This window comes from Vombatus ursinus, unplaced genomic scaffold (genome assembly GCF_900497805.2).
Source record: "Vombatus ursinus unplaced genomic scaffold, bare-nosed wombat genome assembly UNPS02009770.1, whole genome shotgun sequence".
Lineage (NCBI taxonomy): Eukaryota > Metazoa > Chordata > Mammalia > Diprotodontia > Vombatidae > Vombatus > Vombatus ursinus.
Window position 1 is genome coordinate 9,862,375 of NW_020949548.1, and position 26,584 is coordinate 9,888,958.

The 26,584-nt window shown below is 38.5% G+C and overlaps 1 protein-coding gene across 4 annotated transcripts in view; it reads right to left on the reverse strand.

Moving 5' to 3' along the window:
• ARNTL (aryl hydrocarbon receptor nuclear translocator like) overlaps positions 1–26,584 on the reverse strand; it is a 90,714-nt gene that overhangs the window by 29,419 nt on the left and 34,711 nt on the right. For 3 of the 4 annotated variants that reach the window (XM_027852605.1, XM_027852602.1, XM_027852603.1), the window contains 8 exons: positions 21,820–21,926; positions 17,370–17,504; positions 13,374–13,521; positions 12,762–12,782; positions 10,904–10,942; positions 10,571–10,612; positions 8,492–8,649; positions 4,427–4,506 (listed from right to left, as the gene is read on the reverse strand). In XM_027852605.1, coding sequence (XP_027708406.1) covers positions 4,427–4,506; positions 8,492–8,649; positions 10,571–10,612; positions 10,904–10,942; positions 12,762–12,782; positions 13,374–13,513 — 480 coding nt within the window. In that variant the 5' untranslated portion in view covers positions 13,514–13,521; positions 17,370–17,504; positions 21,820–21,926. The remainder of the gene's footprint in view (positions 1–4,426; positions 4,507–8,491; positions 8,650–10,570; positions 10,613–10,903; positions 10,943–12,761; positions 12,783–13,373; positions 13,522–17,369; positions 17,505–21,819; positions 21,927–26,584) is intronic. The other variant, XM_027852604.1, reaches the window with a different exon arrangement.

The following is a 26,584-nucleotide window of genomic DNA, read 5'->3' on the forward strand; positions in this document are numbered from 1 at the left end:
TTTCCATGTTCGTACCCCTAAGAATTCAGCATAGTGCCTGGCCCATAGTAGCTGCTAAATAATTGTTGATTGACTGAGGACTTTTCCTACCTTATATATCCCAACTCACTGCTCCCTGGTGTTTCACACCAAGAGAAAAAGAAAAAAAACAACCCAACAATTATTCTGTAAGTCCAAACTAGCATCATCACAAAATGCAAAAAGATCGAGATGTTTGAAGGTAAAGGGAGCAAAAATGGCAGATGCAGGATGGGGGTGGGGGGCATTTCCCTTCTTCCCCACTAAGACCAAAGACTTCTTCCCTGAGGTAGCTAGGGGGCGCCATAGTGCACCATGAGCTGGGCCTGGAATCAAAAAGACTAATTCAAATCTAGCCTCAGACACTTGATTAGCTATGTGATCCTGGGCAAGTTACTTAGCCTCTGCCTCGGTTTCCTCAACTATGAAAAGGGGATAAAATCAGCAATGACCATGCAGGCTTGATGGGAGGATCAAATGAAGTAATATTTGTAAAAGTGCTTCAGTGCCTGGCACAGACTAGGTGCTTAATAAAATGCTCGTTACCCAACTTTCCCCACCCCATTTGCTAATTCACCAAAAAAGAGTCTTGGTTACTTTTCATGTTCCATCTTCACATCCCGTGGCTTGGGAATATAATATCTAATATTGTACTGTTTTGAACAAAGTTCTATCACAACAAAACATTTCCCATGTCCCATAATCCTTTTCAGATTCTCATAATGGAACTTTACCAAGTTCTTCATTAAGCAGTAATGTGTTACTGGACCTAGAGGATAATGATTATATAAACAGGGTAAGTCCATTTATAATGAAAATATCTGTGCAACAAAACCTTTTCCAAGTGTCTGGCACTTAGGCAGCTAGGTGGCACAGCGGGCCTGGATTTAGGAAGACCTAAGTTTAACTCTGACCTCGGACACTTAGAAGTTGTGTGACCCTGAGCAAGTTACTTAACCTCTGTTTGTCTCAGTTTCCCAAACTAAAAAAACAAACAAACAAACAAACAAACAAACAAACAAACAAATGAAAAAACCCAGGGGATTCTAGTAGCACCTGCCTCACGGGGTTGTGAGGATAGTTAGTACAATACCTTGAACATGGTAGGCACTTAACAAATGCTTGCTCTCTTCCCTAGTAGGTGCTTCATAGATGCTAGATGATTACCAAAACTGTCTCTGTCTCTGTCTCTGTCTCTATATATATATCTTTCAGAAAGGTCATCAACTTCAAATTCATGCACAGTAGGCATTAGTCCCCAACAGCACTAAAATATTCAAATGCTCATTTTATTTTAAAAATTTTCTATTTAAATTTTTCAATTTATGGTATTTTTTGCTTCCTTCTCTTAAAATACATAAAATATGGATCACATTAATTTTAATATTTTAATGTCTTCTTCTCTAATTGGTAGTCCCAAATATGGATCACTGGCATTTTGGTTTGCTAAACTGACACTAAAATCAATCTCTGTGATTTCTACTTTGTGTATTTTTAAGAAAGAATAAAAGTTATTTCAACATTCACTATTTCAGTAATCTATAGTGGTCCAAATATTGACTGTACCCATAAAATGTGATCTCTCTAAAAATAAAATATGTATGCATATACTGAAAAATAACACTGATCAAAGGCTGCAGATTTTATACAAGACAGATTTGGGCATGTCTGTATTTGGACTGGTATGGTAACCAATGTCTAATTAGTTTATATACTACAACAACATCTAAAAGGCTAGGTGGTAAACTGACTTTTCACTGCTAGTGTTCAGGAATTTAATTTTTAGTTTAAAGTCACTCAGTCAAAAAGTACTTGTTGACTATCTACTGTATGTTCAACTCTATATAAGACACTGTAAAGCAGAGGTGTAAATAAAAATACAACAGATAATTTTAATTTGTGGTTTTCTAAGTCAATATACAAGTCATATATGCCACAGAAACCTGTTTCCGAATTTGACATTACTTCTGTGAGGAATATGGAAGTAGCATTTATTCAAAAAGAGTCTATAATGTGGATGAAATTATACACATGAAATTATAGCATAAGAGAAAGAACTCTGGACTAATGTAAAGAGATCTGGAGTTCTAATCTTAGCTTCGCTGTATGAAAGCTATATGTGACCTTTGGCAAATTATTTTCCCTTTCCAGACCTCAGTTCCTCATATGCAGAATGAAAGACTGGAAAGTCCCACATCTAGCTCTGATAGCGTCTGAGTGTATAACAATGAACACTGTAGGACTATGTGTAAGTAAACATTAAATTGTATTAAAATGCTGAAGGAATTCCAAAGACAGGGGAAATTACTGTTCACTGTGGTAGTCAGAAAGCTTGAAAGCAACCAAACACTGTCTATGGTCCTGAAAACCAGCCCCTGCCAGAGCTAGAGAATAAATATTCAAGGCCTAAAAGGCCCACGTGCTATTGGCAGGTAAACAAATTGTTTTCTCTTCAAAGAGGTGGCCAATTCAATGGAGCCACCCCTTCCATCCATCTGGTAACAATCCTGTGCAGCTGTACTCATAAAAGTGCCAGCAAGGGGCTCCTACTTTAGCAGAGGGAAAAGGGTTTTTACTCGATAATAAAAGCATTGAGGCTGCGAATGTGTTCCCGACAGAAACACAGGTCTTCAGATGACCAAGCCTGCCTGCCCTCCTGTTCGGAGGATGTATGTTCTGCCCCCTTGCAGAGGTTCCTATGTTTTCTGCTGGACTGAATACGTCTGTCTCCACAGGGCTGGGGGGAATACGGGAATGACTTCCATAGGTTAGGGTATGAGTGGACAGAAGCTGATAACTGGCTGTATACTTGTTCATTCACTTCCTGATTCATGCAACCATGTAAGTGTCTACTATGTGCGAATCACGGTGTTTAACACTGAGGACGGCAAAGATAAACATGACATTGCCCCTGCCTTTATGAAGGTCACAATCTGAGACCTGTGGGTCTCAAGTGCTAGAGGCCTATTCACCAGGAGAGGGAGCAATTCAGAGGAGACCCATTGCACGGCAGCATAACTGAACAGTGTTAACAGTGTAATCACACTAGAAAGCAAGGCCCTGGTCTCTGTATCGGGGCTTTTATAAATACAGACACACGGACAGGACTGCCCCTGAGGAAGCAGAGGCTGCCGCTCCACTAGCTCCACTAGTCACACGAAGGAACATTGTTTACCACAATAACATCTGCCCCTTTGCGGAGATAGATTTCACTCTAACTCGATTTAAACACACGGTAAGCCCCTATGTGCAAAGGGCTGTACCTGATACTAGGACTAAAAGACAAAAACAAAACAGCCCCTGCCCTCAAGGAGCTTACTTTCTAATAGGCACTGTATTTGGACCCAGCCACTTTGGGGGTCCAAACACACAATGCCTGGTTACTAACTAGAAGGTGGTGAGCCAGGGGCAGGGCCCTGTGGGAGGGAGCTGGGTAGGAAGAGCAAAGCAAAGAGGCAGGACAGGCAGCAGAAAATCTGACCCATCAGGGCCCAAGAGCACGGCTGGTGAGGTTGGATCATGTAGGGACCATGCTATTCAAGGAAGAGGCTAGGGTCTGAGGACGGAGAACTCTTCAAGATACATAAGACAAGTCAATTGAAAGGGTGCCCTGGTTTAAACTGTGCCCCATGGAAGCTGGCTAAGGTTCTATGGGGTTATCCCTCCTATGGGGTAAGGCTTTGGATGGTTTGAGAAATGACTGAATATTTCAGTTTAAGTTTTTGTGATGCTTTTTTTTTTTTTTTAAATCTAGTTCTTTTCTCTCTTTTTCACTCCCAGGTTATATTCTCATCATCCTGAAGTGGTATGATTCTTCTCAAATATAATGACTATGCCAAAAAGTGAATAGGAAAAATAGTCACTTACAGAAACTTTGTTATATTTGCTTTTACTCTTACCCATATACGGAGCATAAAAAATGCTATTTATTAAAATTCCCAGCTTTCTCCTCTGCCATCAATCCCTACCCCCTAACATGGATCAATGACTACAAACTCATAAATTTTGCTTTATTACCATTACTTTATGACTTGACCACAATTCAACACTTAACAAGATACAACCGTTGAATGATTAAAAAAAAAAAAAACTCTGAAAATTCCTTGTCCCCGCCTGGGAAAATCACACACACAAATGACTTGTCAATGACTAGTTCCAGCTTTAAAAGTCTAGCATCTTATGACTAGTAATAATAATTTCTAATAAAATAAAGTCTTAGGACAGAGTATCAGGATGACATTGAAGGTCACGAAAAGAAGCTTGATCAAGAGGTCAATACTAAATCAGTTCATTATGTTCTTCTGAAGACCAATTTAATACACAGTCATGTTTCAGAAGTTTATAAAGGTAAATAATTCATTGATTTGGGGGGTAAGAGTGGAAAAGGTGAGAAGTAATCCCAACATACCCTGAGAATGAGATGTTTTAGCTCATCATCTGACAGAAAAGTAGGTTTGTAGTTTGCTTCTGTATATGGGTTGGTGGCACCTTAGAAAGGGAAAAAAAAAACCAAACAGTTCATATTCTTAAAAAAAATATAGAGAGAAACTGCACTAATGTCTAGCTAGCTTAAAAAGATTCCTATTTAAACCTTCTGGAAACGGCAGTGCCCACAAAGGGAAATAAAATTGCAAGCATTTCTCTTCTACTCTAATTGGGCTAAATTTGGTCTTGGAAAATATCAGATAATTCATTTAACAGTGAATACTGTTGTGCTCTGGGGTCTTGGAGAGGGGGAAGAAAAGTGCTTCTCTCATTAAAATCAAAACTGAGAAATAATTATGGGAAGTTAGAACTTTTCTACTTCTCAGTCATTCAATTGATTCTAGAAGTAGGCTGGCTGAGCCTTAGGTTTGGTTTTGGTTTTTTTTTTTTTTTGCCAACCAAACCTCAAAAGAGTTTGGCTTTTTTTTTTTTTTTTTTTTTTTTTTTGGGTAGAAAACCAAATAGTTCTTCACTAAATCACTCTGACTTTTCCTGGAAGACATAATACACTAGTCACGGTCTTAAATAAGGACACTTCCTGAAACTTCTTAGAGATGGTCCCTCTTTATAGGCATTAAATGAAGAGAATGTAGCAGGCAATGCAGAGTGATACATTTCCTGGTAAATGCAATGGCCAGCAAGTGCCTGAGCAAAGCCAGGACTTCTGTCTCCAGACACTGCCACTTCTAAATTCTTTCAGGAGGAATAAGTCAGCAATTTATGAAAAGAAAGAAAAAAAAGGTAAGTTATTATCACCATTATTATTAGATGACCCTGACTTACTGCCTAGTTAATGGAATAAATACTGAAAAGGAAAAGTGTGATTGAACCAACATGAATTATGGAAGGGAAAGCAGTATATTTAATTGAATTTAAGACCTGCATTATCAATTAATGAAGAACAGCGTATTGATCCACGTCTAGGCAACAATTTCAGGCTTTCTACTCTTTTCTTTCTCACTTGTTGAGAATTCATTTCTAAAAATTCCTCCCACATCTTTGCCCCCATTATACAATCTTCTATCAAATTTAAAACATAGACATCAAAGTAGAATAGAATATATTAGTCCTTTTTCAACTATTTGCAAAAAAAGAAAAGAATTCAGGTCTGTGTTTCTGATAGCTGTGGAGCAGCCATTTGGTGGCCTGGAAACGATGCTGAACTAGAAGCCAAGTGACTGGTTTCAGGCACCCTTCTATGAGGTCTGTCACCTTGGAAAATTCACAGTCTGTGCCTGGCCCCTGCAGCCTGTGTGACCTTGAGCAAGTAACTTAACCTCTCTGGAGTTCAGTTTCCTTATCTATAAAATGAGGAGAGTTGGACTAGATGATTTCTATGATTCCTTCCATAAGTAATGATCCTATAGATCACTGTCTGGGCCTCAACTTTTTTTTTTTTTTGGTAACATGATGAGGCTGGACTAGGTGAAAATTCTTTGTGTTTGTGAGTTTAAAATATATATCTTTGCAACTATATGTCTACACATCAGTACCTGCCTTTCAGTTTACTCCAATATTTGAAGACTGGTTAAGGAAAAATGTAAAAGCAAGACTAAGAAACTTCTAGACTTATATATTGCAGTAGAGATTTCTCCTTTGGTTTGGATACGTCATTTCCACTTTCTCTCTCTGCTTCCTCATCCTTCTCATAATTAGTTTAAAAAAAGAGAGAGAGACAGATGAGAAGGGCAACTAGGTGGCACAGGTGGATAGAGCACTGGCCCTGGAGTCAGGAAGACCTGAGTTCAAATCTGGTCTCAGACACTTACTAGCTGTGTGACCCTGGGCAAGTCACTTAACCCTGGTTGCCTCAAAAGAAAAAAAAAAAGAAAAAAAAAAGAAGAGAAAAGAAAATATGACTTCTCTTACAAAGAGAGGCATTATATGGGGAAATTTCCAGGAAGATGATAATACCATCAGTGCCTATTCTTGATAAAATAAAATGCAAGAGGCACTATAAGATGAAGACTCATTCTTCATCAGAATCATAATTAATTTTCTCCTAAAAATTGAAGCTTCCTTATCTGTCACTATGTACATTACATTTCTGCTTCTTATAATGCATCTGCGGAACGACCATACGGACATATATACAGGATACGGCATCATCTGTATCTTCTAATGCATGGAATGCTCTAACTGTGTGTACACACACACACACACACACACACATAGGGAATGCAATTAACATTGTTACTAATAACAATACAGGCATAGATTATGGATCTGTGATCTTGTTACTGTGAATACTAACTCCATCTGTGTGTGTGTGTGTGTGTGTGTGTGTGTGCGCGCGCGTGTGTTTGTGGGTATGTGTGTATGTATACATTTCCTCTGATATTTGAAGACTAGTTAAGGAAAAAAAGTTAAATGAACACATACACACAATGAAATAGCTATTCTGTTGCAAGTCACAATCTGAATAATATAATCTTCATCCACTTTGTTTTTCCTGCATGGATAGTTACATCAATGGACTTTAAAGTAATTATATTATTTCACTGTAGAGGCCTGTAGTGTTCCAAAGCTGTATGCAATTAGCATCATGACATCTATGAATGTGGATCTAGAGAACTTCCCTACTTGTGTAATAGTAGTTACACTACTTGTAAATCCTTCCATTTACACTTTATGCAGAACATCTTCCCTGACACTGGAAAACACCAAAGACAAACATGTATCTCTATTTTATACCTAACTGGAAATTATTACTCAGTCACTGAAAAAAGTCATTTTCAGAGTTGCATCTGTCAGATTTCAAAACTGTTGTTAACATGTGTGAGAGACACCTTAAGGAGAACTATAAAAGCAACATCTTGTTCTGTCAAGTCAAATGCTTTTATTAAACTCACAGACACAGTAAGCTCCTCTAAGTCTCTCAGTTGGATGACTATAAAGATGTACTAAACTAAAAAAAAAAATGACCTTTGAAGGCCTGTGTTTTCACTGCCTGTATTCAACGAGGATCCTCCACGTATGTACAGAAACCATGCTCGTAAAAGATGAGCTATTTAGATAGAAGTTCCTCATTGCATCTTCTTGGTCATCCATTTCTTGTAAAAGCACCATCTATAATCTTCCCTTGTCTTAGCATCTTGCCCTCTTGGGTACATCTTGAAAATCAATCCACTTATTCCATCTGTAGTCCCTTGCAGAGATTTCCCTTTGCATGTATGTCAAGCTAATGCGCTCTTCCCGACTTTGTAGATGCCACCACCCTTTCCTTATACAGCACAATGGGTGCCAGGATTGAAAGTGGTGGCCCCACTATTGTCACTGACGAGAACAGATCGAACCAGAAATGCCAGTGACTCCGTGTCATTTTCCATTGGTTTGCTGTCTTCCTTTTAATATCATCTCTAAATCCTTTCCGGATCCTCTGACTTAGCTGGCTCTCCTGTGAGGCTCTTTGCATTTTTCTCAAGAGCTCTTTGAGAACTGGGACTTTTTTTCCCTTTCGTATTTATCAAAATCACAAATGTACCATGGCTAACTAATGACAGGTGATATTTATAGTTATTAATAGTTACAAAGGTCTTCTTATTCGTTCCAGACAAAAACCCTGCAAGTATCATTATCTCCATTTTTGCAGATGAAAAACAAGTGAGGCTCAGAGGTGCCAAAGCAATTTGCCTTAGTCACATGCCTATAAAATGATGGTTCCGGGCCTCAAACCCAGGTCTTCTAACTTAAATTCCAATGTTGTTTCTATAACTCAACAGAAGTTGGATTGGATTTGATCCCAGGTCTTTTGACTCTAAGACCAACATTCTTTCCACTATAATGCACTGTATACTTAATATACAGTTGCATAAACTGATCATTTAGTATCCCACTCATTGATAAAATTGCAATACAGTTTTTAAAGGATGAAAAACAGCAACTGATTATATTTGCTTAGGTACTTTGGAACATTCTAGATATTCTAGATATGCTATTAGGGTACAGAAGAAAACAAAACACAAATTCCCTGACATAAATGACTCACCTCGTAATGTTTTCATATGTTGAACAGCCATTCTTAATACAGTAAGTTTATCCAACTTTCTGGACATTGCGTTGCATGTCGGTACCAAAGAAGCTAGTTCATCAATAAAACTGTTCATTTTATCTCGGCGCCTTTTTTCAATTTGACTGTGAGCTTCCCTAAGCAATAACATAAAAATGATTATTCACAGAACAAAATGGCCAAAAATAGAAATGTATCTTCTTTAAACATTCATCTGACGTGTCAAATTTAGAATTTACACAACGTTCAAAACTGGAGGTTTGACTATAATAGTGATAGTTAACATTTATATAGCACTTAAGGTTTGCAAAATGCTTTTACACACATATTTCTTGGCTCACTAATACCTAAGTAAAACTTTAATTATACTATAATTATCTTATTTTACTTTATCCTAGAGTTAGTTGGAACGTTACAACAGTTATCTCTTTTATATTTACCTTACTAATTTGGTACACACATAAACTACACTTTCACTCCTCCCCCAAATTTGGTTTGTATAAAATTTGATGTTTAGTTTGTAATTATACTTTTAGGACAATAGGTTCTTTTCCTATTCTCCCCAAAGTAAAAATCTCAAACTGCTGGCTATAATGAATATTCAATTGGCATTTCATTATTACAGGGGAAAAAAACTCAAGAAAGATAAATGAAGCTTTCACTTCCTTGAAAATTTAATTCCTTTTCATATACACTGATCTAGAACATTATACTAAGTACATATATTTTTTTCCTTCAAAAGAGATCTCATTTTAGAGGTATGGCCTAGATTCAAACTAATATGGTAATATGAGTATTTCCCACTCTGTTTTCACTTTCTTACTTTCTGTCCTTCTTTTAAAAAAAAAAGAAAGAAAAGAAAGAAAAACACTCCCATCCTTACATCGGTTATTAATTGGGGATCTGTTCCACAGTTAACCATCCTTTCAGTTTTAAAAAGATCTTACTGTTTTTCTTTAGGAAGCATATTTCAGGTATTTTTCTAGTTAAAAAATAGTCTATCAATGACTCATTCAATGAGTCACTGTTTAATAACCCTTACATCCTTTCATCAACTGCTGTACCCCCCAACCCCCACCCTGCAGAATGCAAATGGACTATCCACCTGACCTAGGGCTTTATTTTTAAAAAGTCACTCTCCTCCAGGATGACCTACATGCCAATCACTCAGTGCCATGGAAGAAACTTTTTCCTAAGCCATAACACCATAAACGCTAACATTACCTTTCCAGGTCATATCTCCTTTGCTAGCAGACACTATCTCCCTGAGAGGTGATCACCATCCTTCTATAACTGTTCTCAAACAGAGACTAAGGCTGGGTCTGTATGTGGAGAGCAAACAGAACCAGAATCAAAACGTGCTCTGCTGATAGAAGATCCACACGGTAGGGACCAGAAGCACCAGTTCTGCCACTTAGACAATGTAAGGAAAATCCCTGGTGACACAGTTCAAACAAATTTCACAGCTTCACATCCTGTTTGCTAGGACACAGCCTAAGTGTCTGTATTCATGGCATGAAGAAATAGAAAAAAAAAAAAAAGATCCCCTATTAAAAACAATGAGCAGGGCAGAGATAACTGACTTGAGGAAACATCTGCTGTCAGCTTTGAACAGTGTGCATGGGTAAGAGGTGTGCCATTTGGCCTCATTACAACAGCAAAGCATCACCCACAATCCGGGCTTGAACACTGACCTGTTCAATAAAGGCTTTCCTCTGGTTGAGAATGGAGGAGAGTCCAAGCGTCCAGGGACACCTCCTTGCCCTTCAAGTTAAAATCCCCTCTAACAATCAATAATCTGCTAAAGCTGCAGGGACATTTTTAGCTTTGGGACATCCTCTGCTGCCTCCATCATCCCCTGAGCCTCCAACCTGCTAATAGACCTGAGAACGGGGCCAACCTAACCTGGAGAGAACCCTAGCACAAGGCCCAGCAGGTTACAAGTCAACTCCTTCCTCCTCCCTCATCCCTAATGGATGGATACAGTGATATCTTTTCTTTGGTATCCAACAGGATGAGTCATCATAAGTAAAACATGTGATGAGTTTGGGCATTTACCTGGCATTTCGGATTCTGCCCTGCTGGTCTGGGTATTCCAACCTAGAAGAGAAAAATCCCACAAAGCCCGGAAGATTAGTGGTACAGTCAGCCATTTTCTTTCCCCTTTCTTTTCTCAACTTCTACTGTCTTTATTTACCTTTAGGCCCTTGGCCCCTGGGCAATGCCATGAAGTGGTACTGTGCCTGAGAGAAGGGTTATTCCCGTCTCTTTGGTAATTTGGGGGGGAGGGGAGTAATTGCTCTATGTTATATGCAAATTAACCAAACATAAAAAAATACCAGCAGCAAATCTGCTGACACACACACACATTAACAAAGATGCTGAATGTACCTTCCGTGCTGGTCATCTTTGTCTGTATCCATACTTTCTCTGAAAACAAAAGAAAAACATTCAAATTTGTTAATCAAGTAGTCACAAAAGTTTCTTCATCATATGGAAAGCTTCCATTTATCCAGAATCCAAGCAGCCAGACTAATCAAATCATACAATATCCTCCACCCTGAGAAGAATATTGACCACAGGAATATTCCTAAGTGATGAAATGGAGTAACTCTAAGGCAATGAAATGCCTTCCAGATCAAGAAAAATTATACTTAGGTTTGGTACAGTGTTAGCATAAACTACCAATGTCTTATTATATTCTCCTTTTAAATCACTATGACATACAGAGTACCATTCAGTCAAGCAGAATATTAACATAACCAGAACATATCCCATTCCCTAATCATTCTGGATGAATGAGCATCTATCTGCTAAGTCCTCTGATGGGTCAAAAACAGTGTCTTATCAGAACTGGAAAGAGACTTGAGTACTAACACCAGAGGGACTGACCTAAAGCCCTTCTGCATGTTTTGCTTCCTTCTTACTTGGGAATTTTTGAGTACACTGGGTTTTCAAATTTTCAGAAGGGGAAACCTTCCTGCATTGGTTCTGAGGCAGAAAGAGTGAGACAGTAGGACAGCGAGAGAGTAAGAGAGTGAGAGCGAGGGAGGGAGGGAGAGATAGAGAAAGAGAGAGAGACAGAGAGAGAGAGAGACAGAGAGACAGAGAGAGACAGAGAGAGTGTATGTCCTGGAACCTACTATTTTAAGAGGCATTATAGTAGAACCTTAACATAACCTCATAGATACAAATTCTGTGTCTGCTGTGATTCTACTTTTCTTTCTTTCTGGGACAGGTAATGGAGTTAAGTGACTTGCCCAGGGTCACACTACTAGTAAGTGTCAAGTACATGAGGCCGGATTTGAACTCAGGTCCTCCTGACTCCAGGCTGGTGCTCTACCCACTGTGCCACCTAGCTGCCCCCATTACACTTTTCTTTGAAGGAATTCTTATGGATGCCTAATTGAACTCTGAAGGTCAATAAAAAGTCTGAAAACCACTCATCTAATGGTTCTAAAGGCTCATTAGAATAACAACATTCTGGAGCAGCTAGGTGGTACAGTGTACCAGTGAACTCAGGACCTGAGTTCAAATCCAGCCTCAGACCAAACACTTGATACTTACTAGCTGTGTGACCCCGGGCAAGTCATTTAATCGCAATTTCAAAAAAAAAAAAAAAAAGAATAACAACAACATTCTGCCCACAAGGTAGGGCTAAATAAAGAAGCCTGCCTTTTCTCTTGGGCATCTGCTTCTTGTTAGAGAAACTTCTCAAGAAAAGGAGTATCAAGGACAAAACTTTACATACATCAAGGCAGATACAGACCAATCTGGAATATCCAGAATTTGGATCATGTCAACAACATAAAATGAGCAGGGAGAAAGGTCTCAGCCAAACCCTTCTAAGGAAGGGAAGGCAGGAGTATCTTCTCACAGGCACTGTCTTCACCCTCACCCTCACTATTCTACTGGGGCTTTCTCCTTTCCAACTATCTGGAATTTGGTAACTGCAGATTTCCAAAAGCAGCTCCAAAGAAACTCTAACATCCCTAATTCTACCATAATTCTTCAGTAGAAAGAGCATTTGCTCTAGAGGATATACTACTCTGAGGATTTTCTTCTTCCCTTAAAAAAACTCACCAAACTATTAAATGGATATTAGGACAATAATTCAAATATTCAACTCATTGAAAACAAAACAAATAAGGCTGTCACAAAAATCTTTGTGAAGTTTTAAATTCTGACTTGTCCATTTTTACCTAAGTATGGTAGAAATATAAAAATTTAAATGTGAAAATTTACTTACTCAAAAGAAAAGCCATCGAGTCTGAAAAGAAACACAAATACTACTCATTATAACAGGTACAAGCTCATTTATGATATCTTCAATAAAATGGCAATGATCTGAGTCCTATATTCAAGTGCTCTAATATTGCTCTCAAGACAACAAAATGACCATCTTCACTTATGAATGATCTTAGACATGACTGTAAAATGTGATGGCAGAAAAGAAATCTGTCTTCAGTAAAGGGGGCACTTAGTGAATGCAATGAGGCAACAGACATATTCATCCATTTAATTCAATGAACATTTACTTAGAACCTTACTTAAAATAATAAGGTCCTGGGCCCTAGAAGGAAACTGAAGAACCTGAGCAAATTGTAGAATCTGGCTTTTAAATCTCCTCATTCAACTTATATGGGAGAAAAGAGGAGGACAAAACAAAAGTCAGTGAGAAAGAGAAGAAAAAATAATTAATAGAGCAATGTAAAACTGTCTTGGGGAGTAATTTTTTTAATTTCCCTTACAGTGAATAAGGTCACAGCTTCAAGGTTACACAAAAGATAATGCCTAGATTTTAGATTTGACCACTTTGCAACAAAGTTTAAATAAGAGAAAGAAAACCTTAAATCCTTACTGATAATCAGTTGAGCTGCCTTTCCTTTTTCGATTACAATCCATCCCGGTAGCACTAAGAGAGCTGGAGATGAGGTCAGTGGGACCTGGTGACATAAAATCACTAATTGTAGAAGAAATGTCCATTCTCTGGTCAGCCATTGAATATTCTGAAATTGTCAAGAAAAGTAGGCAAGTTCAGTCGTTAAAACATCACATTCAAAAAGGGCAAAGGGACCTAAGACACCCACCAATTTCCCAAACCTAGCAACATCTCACAGTCAAACAAAGCCCACAGCAGATCCCACTGCTAGATCCTTGTCAAATTGTCAAGTCAAATTGCAGAATGTCAGACCTGGGAGAAACTTTAGAGATTACCCAATCCAATCCTCTCACTTTACAGTAGAGGAATGAGACCCAGCAGGAAGTGATTTACCTATTTAAAAAGGCCAAAAAAGGAACAGAGACAAGACTAGAATGCCGCCCCTGGGCTCTGAGTCTTTCCATTACAACATGCTATTTAGACAAAGCCTACCATGGAGGGCCCATCAAGCATCCCATTATCTGGGACCTGTTTCCTCTAGCTAGGTACCCCATGCTGCCCTCTGGCACCAAGCACTTTGAGTAGCTCAGTTCTCTATCTCATTCTCTTAGTGTAGGGTCACTGTACCTTCTAATACAACAATTCATTAATGTAATAAACTATATTAATATGCTAAGAGGATTATGATCTTAATTAATGACCAGAAGAGTTCCCCTCACTGCCTTTCTTCCTTTCCTGGGTAATATGTGCCCTATACTGGGGGACTCTAGGATACAATGCTACCATCTTTGTTGCATAACCTACAGGGGTATCCATAAAGGTAAGAAATTCAGGACTTCTATCTATAACTATTTAGTGAGAATGACACTGGATAGGTGGGCTCCACTCTATTACATTACATAAGGGAGGTTGTTGGTCTAGGCCTGGTAGGGGTAAAGAGAATATTATCAAGTTTATGATTTGGCCTACTCTTTTTTATCCATGACATAAACAATTGTTAAAATGAACTAAATTGTGGAATATGGAAAGCAAAAAAAAAAGAATACAGAAAACTGAAACCTTCTTTTGGTGGAACCTAGATATCTAGCCAAGGTATGCGAAAGACAGAAAGAGAAGATGAAACAAAAGAGGTTTCAAATTGTATCTATTCTAACTAAACACATTTTAAGAGTCGTAAGATTCACAAAAGCTTTTTCTAAACACTGCTGAACAACAAAATGTACTTGCGAAGATATTTCATTACCCCACTGCCACTTGCACCGCAATAAAAATGGAGATCAATGGATAATATTGAAAGTACAAAACAATTGTGTGGAGCTCAAAGTTTAGGATGGAACTGGGGCCATGACTAGTACTGGAAAAAGAAAGGTAAAAGATAGTTAATTATGGTATAAAAGGAGGTAAATAATAATTAAAAAGAGGACGGGGGTTGGGGTGGTAGGGGTGATGGCACTGTAAGGAGAACGAAGCTTATTTAAAAAAACAGAAACAAAACTCTGAACAAAGTAAAATATTTATGGGAACAGAGAAAATTGTTTGAAAACACTTATCCTGATGATACATCTGGTATGGTCCCTAGGTTCTCGAAAACTTCCAGAGGACTACAAGCATTGGCAAGTTCTTTCCACTTAGCAAAGGCTTCAAGTATGGTTCTAGAAACATATTATATCTAGTGTCCATGGGTCCACCTAGCTAAGTACTAAACGGATTATCGTAAGTAGGCTGGACACCTTGTAACCAATCATTTGAAAAACCAAAAAAGTAGCAAATGACCCTCAGTTTTGTGTGGATCTTTCTATTTCTGCAGTGATGGTGGTAAAGTAGCAGAAAAGGGAGCAGATGATAATAAGAATCAGCTTTTCAACTATCTATAAACAATAACTTAACTGTTGATATTCTAAATATGAAATCTTTATCCAATGACCAATGAGTAGACATAGAACTACAAGAAGAAAATCCTATCAACCAGAAGACATGACTCTCAGCTTCTCACTGGAGAAATAAAAGACTAGACAGTTTTATTCTGGGTTCAAAGGTAACAATTTTATTTTTTTATTTCATGGGACAACTGGTCACGTGTATTGTAGTACTCAGGACAAGCATTTGCAAAAAGAACACCATGAAGACAATTGCAGCTAAGTAGGCCAATGGATAAAGTGCTGAGCCTGGAGTCAGGAAGACCTGAGTTCAAATCCAGCCTCAGGCACTTACTAGATGTATGACCCTGGGCAAGTCACTTAGCCTTTCTCAGCCTCAGTTTCCTCAACTGTAAAATGGGGATAATAATAGCACCTACCTCACAAGATTACTGTGAGGATCAAATGAGATAATACTTATATAGTAGGTACTTAATAAATGTTTGCTCTCTTCCTTTCCCTTCCCCATTCACCAACTGTTGTAGGGGATGAGGAGATAAAGAAATTCTACAATGAACCTGTTAAGTCCCTCTAAATTAAATCAATATATATTTTAATACAAGGTAACTTCAAGACAAAGGAAGGCATATGGGAAGACATGAAAAATGTTGAAAAACATGGTTCAAGAGTAATAAATAAAAAAGGACAAAGGTTTATAGCCTATAGAGAAACCATGTACATATATGAACATTTTCTTAAAGAAGTTGGGAGGTAATATAGATGGTGAGCACCATATAGCATCACGACAAATGAAACAGACTATATTTTTTGGGGGTGGGGGTGAGGCAATGGGGTTAAGTGACTTGCCCAAGGTCACACAGCTAGTAAGTGTTAAGTGTCTGAGGCCGGATTTGAACTCAGGTCCTCCTGACTCCAGGGCCAGTGCTCTATCCATTGTGCCACCTCGCTGCCCCAATAGACTGTATTTTTAAAGAAAGGTAGGAAAGGACTGGTAATCTGTCTGGGAATCATTCAGCTTTATGGACAGTTAAACTATTGTCTTACTAACACAAAGAGCAAAATCAATACCACATTAGAAGAATAGAAAATGAGAAGACATAGAGCACAATTAATGCAACTCTAATCTCACCTATTTAAACAAACTAGTGGCACCAAAAATGGGAAATGGATAAAAGAACAGACAACTGTATGGACTCTCATCATCTCCTAAGGAAAGTTAACTAGTTTAACTAGTGTCAGTCAATCGCTACAATGAAGAGGCATACAAACCACCTCCAACAGCTTAGACTGTATTTTATTGCTCAGTAGAGAAAGATGTTAACCAAAGGCAACAACAATTTAGAACACAACATTTTTATGTAATAAAAAGCAGAGGAAGGAAAACAAACATATAAAAGGCTTAGCAAGAGTCCTGAATGGAAAAAAAAAAGGAGTCAAGGTTTTAATGATAAACTCTTTTCTTCATTAATGACACTGCAGCCCACCACGAATGAACTCTAAAATCACAGTCCCTTGCAAGCTACACAAGGAGGTAGAAATTACACAAAAGGGAACAAAAATGGGAATGAGACTAGTGCTGGTATACACAAGAGTAGCTTCATGCTTAAAGCAACACAATTTTAAGGGGGCTGAGGATCATTTCTCAAGATATCAGAAAGAAGATATCTGAAAGATACCCAATGCTTGGAGGGAATACAGGACATTAGTACTATTATTTGAAAAAGGGATGATGAAAAATCAACAACTACTGAGCCTTGTGTTGACTTTCCCATTTCTATATAATCTTTGTGAGAATAATCTAGAAAAGGTATCTTTGATGAAGAAGCAAACAGACAAGCTTTCATAAATCATACTCTCCATCAATTACATACCTGACTGAAAGATGTGGTGAATACAAGATCACACTGTGCTTGTGCTCTTATAGTCAGCAAACACTCTCTGACAGAACCTTAAAGGCTCTGCTCTCTGCCAAGAAAGTGTCTCCCGTGCAGGTGTTAAAATCATACAAGATTCTTAAAAAGGTATAACAGAAACGACTCTGAAAACTCTCTGATTACTGATATCAAGTGAGGCATAAAACACAGAGATATATGCTCACCGAAGGTATTGACTATGTTCACCGAGGATGTCCAGTGCAGAGTCTAAATCGAAGAGGAATCCCCTAGAGAAGGTGAGGTCTTGGAGATGCTCCTCTTTGCAGATGATATCAAGTCCCAAAACATTGTAGAGACACCTAAACAAAATCCAAAATCATTTAGGTATCTGGCCTTATTATTCATACAAGAAAAATGAAAGAATGCCTGTTTCCTAGATTATGATTTGCAATTGGACAGACAACCCATAAAGCTGGTCCATCAGTACATCTATCTTGAATGGACAGAGTATATGATGAACTGCCTCCAGAATTGAAAAGGAGGAAAGAAAGCTGGATTGCATTTGAAAAATTGCATAATGACTCCAAGCTTCTTCCTGACACAACAGCCCAACTTTTTCACATCAATATTTTTTTGAAAAAACATTAAAAGACCTCAGAACTTTGATCAAAGTTGTAAGCAATCATGACTTCTGAGGACTGACAATGAAGTATTATTCTTGCCTCCTGGAAGAGCGGAGGTGGATGATAAGTGTGTAATATGGCATACATTTTCAGACATAATAAGGTATTGGTTTGCTTTGCTTAATTGCATTCATTTGTTATTGGGGCTGGGGAGAGTAATTGAGAAGTGACAGCGATATGAAAAAACACCAAAAGAAACTTTAATGTGTTTTCATAAAAAATTATTGTAGTCAGCTGTATAGTAGCAAGTCACGGAATATGACAGTCTCCAAAGAATTCAACTTTAATCACCCAAAGGGTAACTGAAAGGAACATGGTATAGTCACGAACAAGGTGCAGTATATTACCAAAAAAGTACTGATGTCTTGGCTTGCTTGTATGGATCACAGATCCACATGCCTACTTCTACCAGTAGTGAAGATTGCAAACCCATTCATGTCATTTCATCCTGTGTAACTCTTGTCTATAACCACATAAATTCTTCAGAGTTGGTCTACCCAATGTAATAATGCCCCAAAGAATGGCATCAGAGAGATGCATAACTGGAAAAGGAGGTAGGGTAGTCATTACATGGGAAGTGAGGGATAGTGAATGGCAGCCCACATTTGATGTATTCATATTATGTCAAGACATCTGGAGAATGGTCCCAGCACAATGGGTAGACCAAGTATGGAGGATTTATATAGGGTTACAGACAACAGTTGCACAGGATGAGATGCATGGATGAGTTGCAAGCTGCACCATGAAAGAAGTACCCATAGTAGTAGATCTATGATCATAAAAGTAAGTCATCAGAAGAATTAAAATAACAACAACCACCCACATTTACATAGTGTTTATTATGTGCCAGGCACTGAACCAAGTACTTTACAAATACTATCCCATTCGATCCTCACCATAACTCTGGAAGGTAGGTGCGATTATTATCCTCATGTTACAGGTGAGGAAACTGAAGAAAATAGAGATTAAGTAATGTGATCAAAGTCATATAGTTAGTGTTTGAGGCTCGATTTTAACTCATCTTCCTGACTCCAGGTCCAGCGCTTTATCCACTACATCACCTAGCTGACCCAAAGTAAAATATGAGGGTGAGTACAGTCATAAAAAGCATTAGTGCATTTCAGGACTTTGAAGTCAGGAGTTTGGCCCTTTCACAGTATATGTTTGTTGAGACTGTTGACTGACTGATATTGGTTTTTTAAAGCCTTCATTTTTTCTCTGTTCCCTAGTTTCTTCTTCTGCATAGGGAGGACATTCCTCTATCTCTAACATTACACCAATCTGTATGCTTCTTGAATTGTTATATATAGTAGGTCTTTATTATGTAAAGAGTTCAATTAATGCTATAATTGATGTATCAGTAAATCATTATTTTCATGTTTCTCATACATAAAATCTCATACATAAATTTTTTTAAATCTAAGAACAAAACCTTGTTAACTTGTGCTTTCTTAATATCATTGATGTTTCCCTGTAAATTTGTGTATACTGTCATTCCAACTGGGCAATTGTTCTGTGATGGTAATGAAGTCACTTATCTCTGAGTCATTTCCTAGAAAATATATCATATAAGAAGACAAATCGTGCATGATGACACACTATAGAAGCTTGCAAAGTTTTAAAACTAGATTTCATTTTACCTAGCATTTAAGGACCACAAGACTATGAGTAGCATCTTGAATGACATCCAAAAAAAAAGTTTCTTTAAATGTATCAGAGCAGAATAATGGGACTACTAGATTACTGTGGGGGCAAAGGGTGATCCTATGATTGTTACAGACAACAAGAATTCCCAGTCAATGACCCCTTTGCTTCAGTCTATTCTATTCTATTCAGCCTATTCTAGCAGAATATTAGGGAGACTTCCATTTCCAAACTGTTCTCTGAAGGAAATAAGTGTTACTAGAATAAGCAATGGTTAATAAAGCCAAATTGACAACATAAATGTAGTTACAGCACTTGGAACATATAGCATTCACTGGGATCTTTGGATGAGATCAAGGATAAATGTAGGAACGTAAGAATCAAAATGTTAGAACTGAAAGGTCATAACAGACCATCTGGTTGGAATCCCTCATTTTACAGAAGAAGAAACCAAATATTAGCAATAGATAGAGGCTTACCCAAAGTTGCAAAAGTTAGAATGTAAGCTCCTCAAGCACAAGGAATGTCTCATTTTTATATTTGTATCCCCAGCCCCTACAGTAGTATCTGGCACACAGCAGGTGCTTAATAAATGCATAATGATGGAGTAAGTGATTGGCAGCAGTTCCAGCACTAGGACCTAGATCTCCTAAGTCAGTTCAATTCCATTCATTTCAAACATTTATGAAGGTTCTATTATAAACAATGTGTTGTGCAAGGTGGTTCCCCGAAAAGGAAAAACAAGACTGCCTTCAAGGAGCTTATATTCTGTTGGGTAAGGGAATAGAACATGTACTGAGATTAGGAAATACAAGGTAATCTGAGGAGGGAAAACACTCTATGTGTACACACACGTTTGTGTGTGCTTGCATTTATATGTGTGTAAATTTATCTGCACGAGCATATGTGTGCACATGTATGTATGTACACACATGTGCAAGGGAAGGCTTCCCAGAGAAGGTGGCACCTTGATTCTGAAGATGGAGATAGCGATGAAGAGGGAGGGAGGGCATTTTAGGAATAACATCAAAGTGACTAAATGTCTTCTCTCCAATACATCCAATACTACATACACCATGGGTCACTACAAAAGGCCACTATGCCAAGGGGGTGAAAGGTTATAAAGATGAACTCTAGAAGGTATCTGAGTAATTACAGACCAATGTACCTATAATTGAGGGGAGGGATAGGGCCTGGGACCTGTGATTTCACTGGCAGAGGGACCTCCCAGGTGAGGAAATTCTCTCTATCAATCCAGTTAGGTAGCTTCTCTACCACTTCTAGTCTTACTTACAGAGCTTCCTTAGAGACCTGAAAGGGCAAATGACTTGCCTAGAAATAGTCAGCTGACAGGTGTCAGAGGCAGGACCTAACCTTGGTCCTCCTGGCACGAGGCCAGCTTTCTCTTTACCACACCATGCTGACTGCCTCTCAGGACTATAGTTAGTGAATCGGTAATAAAGGATTATTTCACTAACATCTATCCTCTATGCTTCATCATCAAGAGTACCTTCAATTTTCCAACACTATGACAAGTAGATACAAGCTTTTGGCAAGCTGAAAATTCTTTGAATAGAGGTCAAGGAAAAGACTGTGCATGTCTTCTAAGGCCCAGGGTAGCTGAATTCAGAAAAATTCACCACTAAAAGACTGGTCATCAGGGGATGAATATTTTTGGTCACAGAAATTCATGTAGAAATTCATTCATGTCTGTGAAAGCAAGGAGGGAGTACCCATATTGATGAAATAAATAAAGGACAGGATCATAAAAAACATAAAACAAAAATAGCCTACTGAGGAAAAGACAGCATGGTTTTAAGAAGTACAATCATGCCTTTCTCATTTACTGGAATTCATAGGCATGTAAAACAAAGGAAAACCAAAGGATGTACGTTTCTATAAATTCAGAGTTAGAAGAACCTCAGACAGAAGACATCTAGTCTAACCCACACTCAAGTGAGACTCTTCTCTTCAACAACCCCAAAAGGAGCTGGCCATTTAGCCTCTTATCTTGAAAATCGAATACTTAAGGCACTTATCATGGAGGATAAATGTCATCTCATAGAACATCCTTTAGAGCTACCATTGGCAAAAGAATGACTATTTGGCTGTAGAGACCAAGGAATCAGACCCCAAAGGGGTAAAGTCTCTGTTTTGTTTTGTTTTGTTAAACTCAAATACAGCTGGTTAATGTGGACACATTCTCCAAAGTCAAAGAACCTAAAAGCACTATAGAAAAATGAGCTATTATTACCTGACCTACATTTATGAAATGAATAGCTCAACCTTAGCAATAACCACGAAAATAGCTCCAAAGTGAGCATATCTGTTGGGGATGACTTCTTACCTGGAAATAGGGTTTTTGAAATTCAAATTCAGACTAGGAATCAGGTCTCCACTGCAGTGCTAGTCACCTACAGGCTTTTCTGATATCTGTCACCTTCTCATGGAATCCTAGAAAGGGGAACACATAAAAGGGGAAAAAAAACCCATAAGATAGTTTTAATGTAAATGAAAGAATACTTTAATAAGGGTAAACAGAGAGAGTTGGGCTCATTTATAGGCTCTTCATTTATAGACAGTGACAATCAGATATTTCATGATCCCATCTCTGTCCATAGTCTAGCCAATTATTCTGAATGTCTCTACCTCTTCTTAAAAATATACCTATAATAATGTAAGGGTGTGAGGAGGAAAATAAGAGATGGAAAGAGACTGGTGAAGGATATTTTCTGTTTCCTGTTTCCTATGTTCTTGAAATACCAATTCCTGGACATACCATTCAAAAGGAAGCAAGACAGACAATTTTCATTTCATTAACTTAAGAAAATTAGCCTGATGCCTATTTACCAAACAGGTAATATGTCCACAGTGGACAACTGGGGAAAGATGGTGGTGAAAACATTGTCTGAAACAAAATGTTAACACTGTGATGTTGTTTAGTTATTTTTCAATTGTGTCCAACTCTTCGTGACCCCGTTTGGGGTTTTCTGGGCAAAGATATTGGAGTGGATTCCCATTTCCTTCTCTACACATTTTAAAGATGAGGAAACTGAGGCAAACAGGGTTAAGTGCCTTACCACCTATCACACAGGTAGTAAGTGTCTAAGTAAGTGTCTAAGGCCAGATTCGATCTCAGGGAGATGAATCTTATTGACTCCTAACCCAACACTCTATCTACTGCAGCTCCTAATGTTGTGATAGCTGGGAATTATTACTAAAGATATTATTTGGAATTCATAATAAAAATCTAAGGAAGTTTTATAACTTTTGAACAACATATGAAGCCAAAGGAAAGAAACTCCCAAGAGCTAATTAATTTTAATGAGATTTCAACCCTGACTCCCATTCTCCAGTTCCTCTATTCCTTCCTAAAAGCTAAAGTTGATTTGAGAAGGAAAGAATGTCCTCTGTTCCCTTAGGATTCCCGCATAGAACTTGTTTTTCTTCACCTCCTTTTTGACACAGCTTATTCTCTGCACCTCCACATGTTACTGATCTTCCACCTTCCCTCACTCTGCCTCAGAGGTCTCATGAATATCTGTGCTTTTTCATCTGACTGTAAAACAGCACTCGCTGGCACTCCCAATTCTGTGCTTTCTTTTCTATGTCTTGTGTTTGATTCATTCACAAGATTCATTTAGATCTTGTCTTCTCATTAAAAGGGTCTTAACGGCTTGTTTCAGAATAAAATCTATTCTGTTCTCCCATCTAACTACTCTTTTCAGTCACATCCAGAAAACAGAAGGCTGGCTCACTTTCCCTTGGACAGAAACTTACACAAGTCTATTAACCACGTCCCGTATGTATTGCACAACATGTGTTAAAAGCATTTTTAAAAGACGTCTTGCATCTCCAGCCCAAGAAGTCACACAAAAGTTCTATCACATGATAAAAATGACAACAACAATAATAACAATGACAGAAGTTGTTCATGTGGATTCTGCCACTCTACGCACTCCCAAATAGAAAGTTCTTCTTGAACTAAAGACTTCATGGGACACCTAATTTTTTTGGTTAGTGTAATTTTGCTCAAATGAGTTCTTCAACAGAATGAGGATCTCATTAGTATGGAAAGACCTTGGACAAATGTGGGCATCAGCTTGTCCGTGACTTTGCAGCCCCTGTGACAGTTTTCCATGCCTTTCTATAGACCTTCCACAGAGGACCTATCCAACACAGGAGAGGCCTTCCTCTGATTTTTAAGAATATGTCGGCAATAACACTGCAGCATGCAGTTGTCCACCTTGGCCTCACTAAATGACTCTCCCAACTCATTAAGCCAATAACTGCCTGCAAACTGCTGTTGGTAATACGCTGGAGCCCAAGTACAGGTACCACGCATCTCTTCATGGTCCTTTGGGTCACCTGCAATTCTGCGTCTTCTTCCAGGACTGCAGTGTTCCTTGCCTTTCAGTCATAAAAAATGACTGGGAGAATACTCTAAGACTACACGAGTCCATCGCCCCCTCAATAAGGACACTCTCCAATATGGCATCTCTCCAGCTGGCCACACCTTCTCATCTCATGCAGTCCTTATTACTGTCCTCCCACAAATCCCATGTGAAGATCAAGCCCTCTTCCACATTATAGACATTAAATGATGTTTGAAGACAATGATTATATCTTCCCATAAGTTTTCTTTTCTCTATTTTTTTTCCTTAGACATCCCCAGTTCCTACAACTGTTCTTCACATGATAAGGTTTCCAGTCTCCTGGCCAACTGAGTCACCTTCTTTTGGACACACCCCAACTTACCAATGCTAATTAATGTGTGGCAACCAAAAGTAAACACCCTTCATATTGTTACCCCAACCAGTCAGTTCATAATAATGATGTTAATGTTGCAGCCAAATTCTACTAGAACATCAAGAATCCTGTTGTAATGTTCTTCAACTGATCACACAATGTACAACATTATTTCCAAGAAAGGGACAGCTCTCTAAATGCTGCGGCACTCAAAGTCAGATTTTTGCCGAACTAATGAACAACACAGGATGAAGATATGCCTGTATTCCACAATGGGTCGTATCAAGGTACTGCACAGTGGGACTATTACCTTCCTCACTGAAGGTAACAGAATGATAGCTCCATTAGTGCTGCCTAAGCCTTAGCTTTGGTGACAGCCATATTAAACCAGTATCTTATACTGAGTTTGTATCTTATTAAAACTACCAGGCCTTTCTACTTAAATTTCTCACAGATCCCAGGAATTACTTGGAAATTTTTCTTTTGAATATATTTTTACCTGCTCATTTTCTTTCATGTGCTTATGGGAGAAAGCCTGATACAAGAGAAAGAAGCCTGAACTTAGTGTCACCAGCCAGAACTGGAATCCTGGCTCTGCTACTATGTAAGATTGGGCCCATCACTTAACACCTCATTCTACCTTCCCAGACTGAAGAACTCAACTTCCTAGGATGATATCACCACTGTCATTTATGTTTCTTAGGGGTGCTTTCATTAATAACTGTAACCCCAGTCCCAAAGCCCATTAGTATGGGATTCTTTTCTTACCAGTGGAGATCAATTCCCTGCACCTGTGTGAGGAGTGAGACTGAACTGGCAAGAATGACAGAGTGGAGAATGTCAATCTTTTCAAAGTCTTTGAGTCTCTATGGACTTTGGGCACTTCTTGGCCTGAACTGAAAAACTGAAAGATGAAAAATACCAGCCCCACTCCAGGTAGCTGAAGGAAAAGACTCTGGGGAAGAAGCTGAGATGAGAGGAGCTGGCAGTCTACATGATGTCCCTATCCCCTTGGAGAGAACTGGGATCCTTTCTCTTTGTTGAGCTGAGTTACCGTGTTCCCAATGGAAGAAGTCCTTCACTCTGTATTGTCTGATTACATATTCTTCTATGCATACTTTCTCTGATTTCTGTTTTGCTATTGAATTGGATAAAAAACTGCTTTATATGTGTGTTCACTGTGGAACTGGTATTTGGTAGGAGTTAAGCCTTGGATATAAAGCTGAGGTCCTACTTTCCTCATTAATCAGAGGGATCAGGTGAAAACCACATCACCTAGACTAATAATATTTAAAGGAGCCAACAGATATAATTTTAACCTAGTACAGAGTGGCCAAGTTTCTTTTGCCCTCCATTTTCTGCTTCCTCTCTTGGCAGGAATTAAAGTCTCCCTTGGAGAAGGGTGGAGGGAGAGGAGGCCAGAGATGTCTATTCTGCCTCTCTTTGAGTCATACAAGACCCCCATATGCTATACGTGGGGGACAGCCTTCTCTACATACAGAAATGCTTTACTATTCAAAATTTTAAAGTCCTACAAAGTTGTAACGATAAAATACTAACACATTGTGCAAGGAAAGAATGTGGGATTGGTGGCAACAATGCATATGATATTCAAACCCTGAATCATTAATCTACAAATGGAAGGAGGTAGAAGTGGGGGAAGAGGTGTTTCTGTATGATTGTTCCTCTATGCCATTCCCTAGGACAGGGAAATTATTTGGTTACCTGAAAAAGCAACAACAATAACCTTCATTCATTGAAATAATGTTCAAGAAAATGAGATCTTGTTTGTTAAAAAAAAAAATAAAAAAATAATAAAAGCTTAATTTAAACCCTGCAGGCTTCAGGTGACTTAAAAGAATCCCACCCAAAGACAGCACTGGAATCTTCAAAACGATCTCAGTTCCACATGCCAACACTTAGGGCTGTACATTAGTCAGCGCATAGTGAACACTGCCCAGTACACCCCCTCAGAAGACTTAAGCTTGCCAAACCCAGTGTCTCTGAGGCCCGCAGCTTATGCATTCACTCAAGCTAGCTAGGCTTTGATTGGCTGCTATAACCAAGTTAAACTGTGTAATTTTCAAAAGCTCAGTCAACCTACCTTATCTTAATTTCTGGGCAAACATAAAAGGGAACTAAATGTGCCTACCTAGGGTTAGGAATTTAAAAATCCAAAACGCCAAATGCCTAAAATAAATCAATGTTATGGATACATTTGAGAGTCTTCCCTTTTTCTTTAAATGAAGAGAAGTCAAGAGTCAGAGTCAATACACTCTCTTTCCCAAACACCTAACTGTGGCAAAGCAATGAATACCAGTTCAGATTTCTAGAGCTTTCTATGGTCACAGAGCTCTTTAACG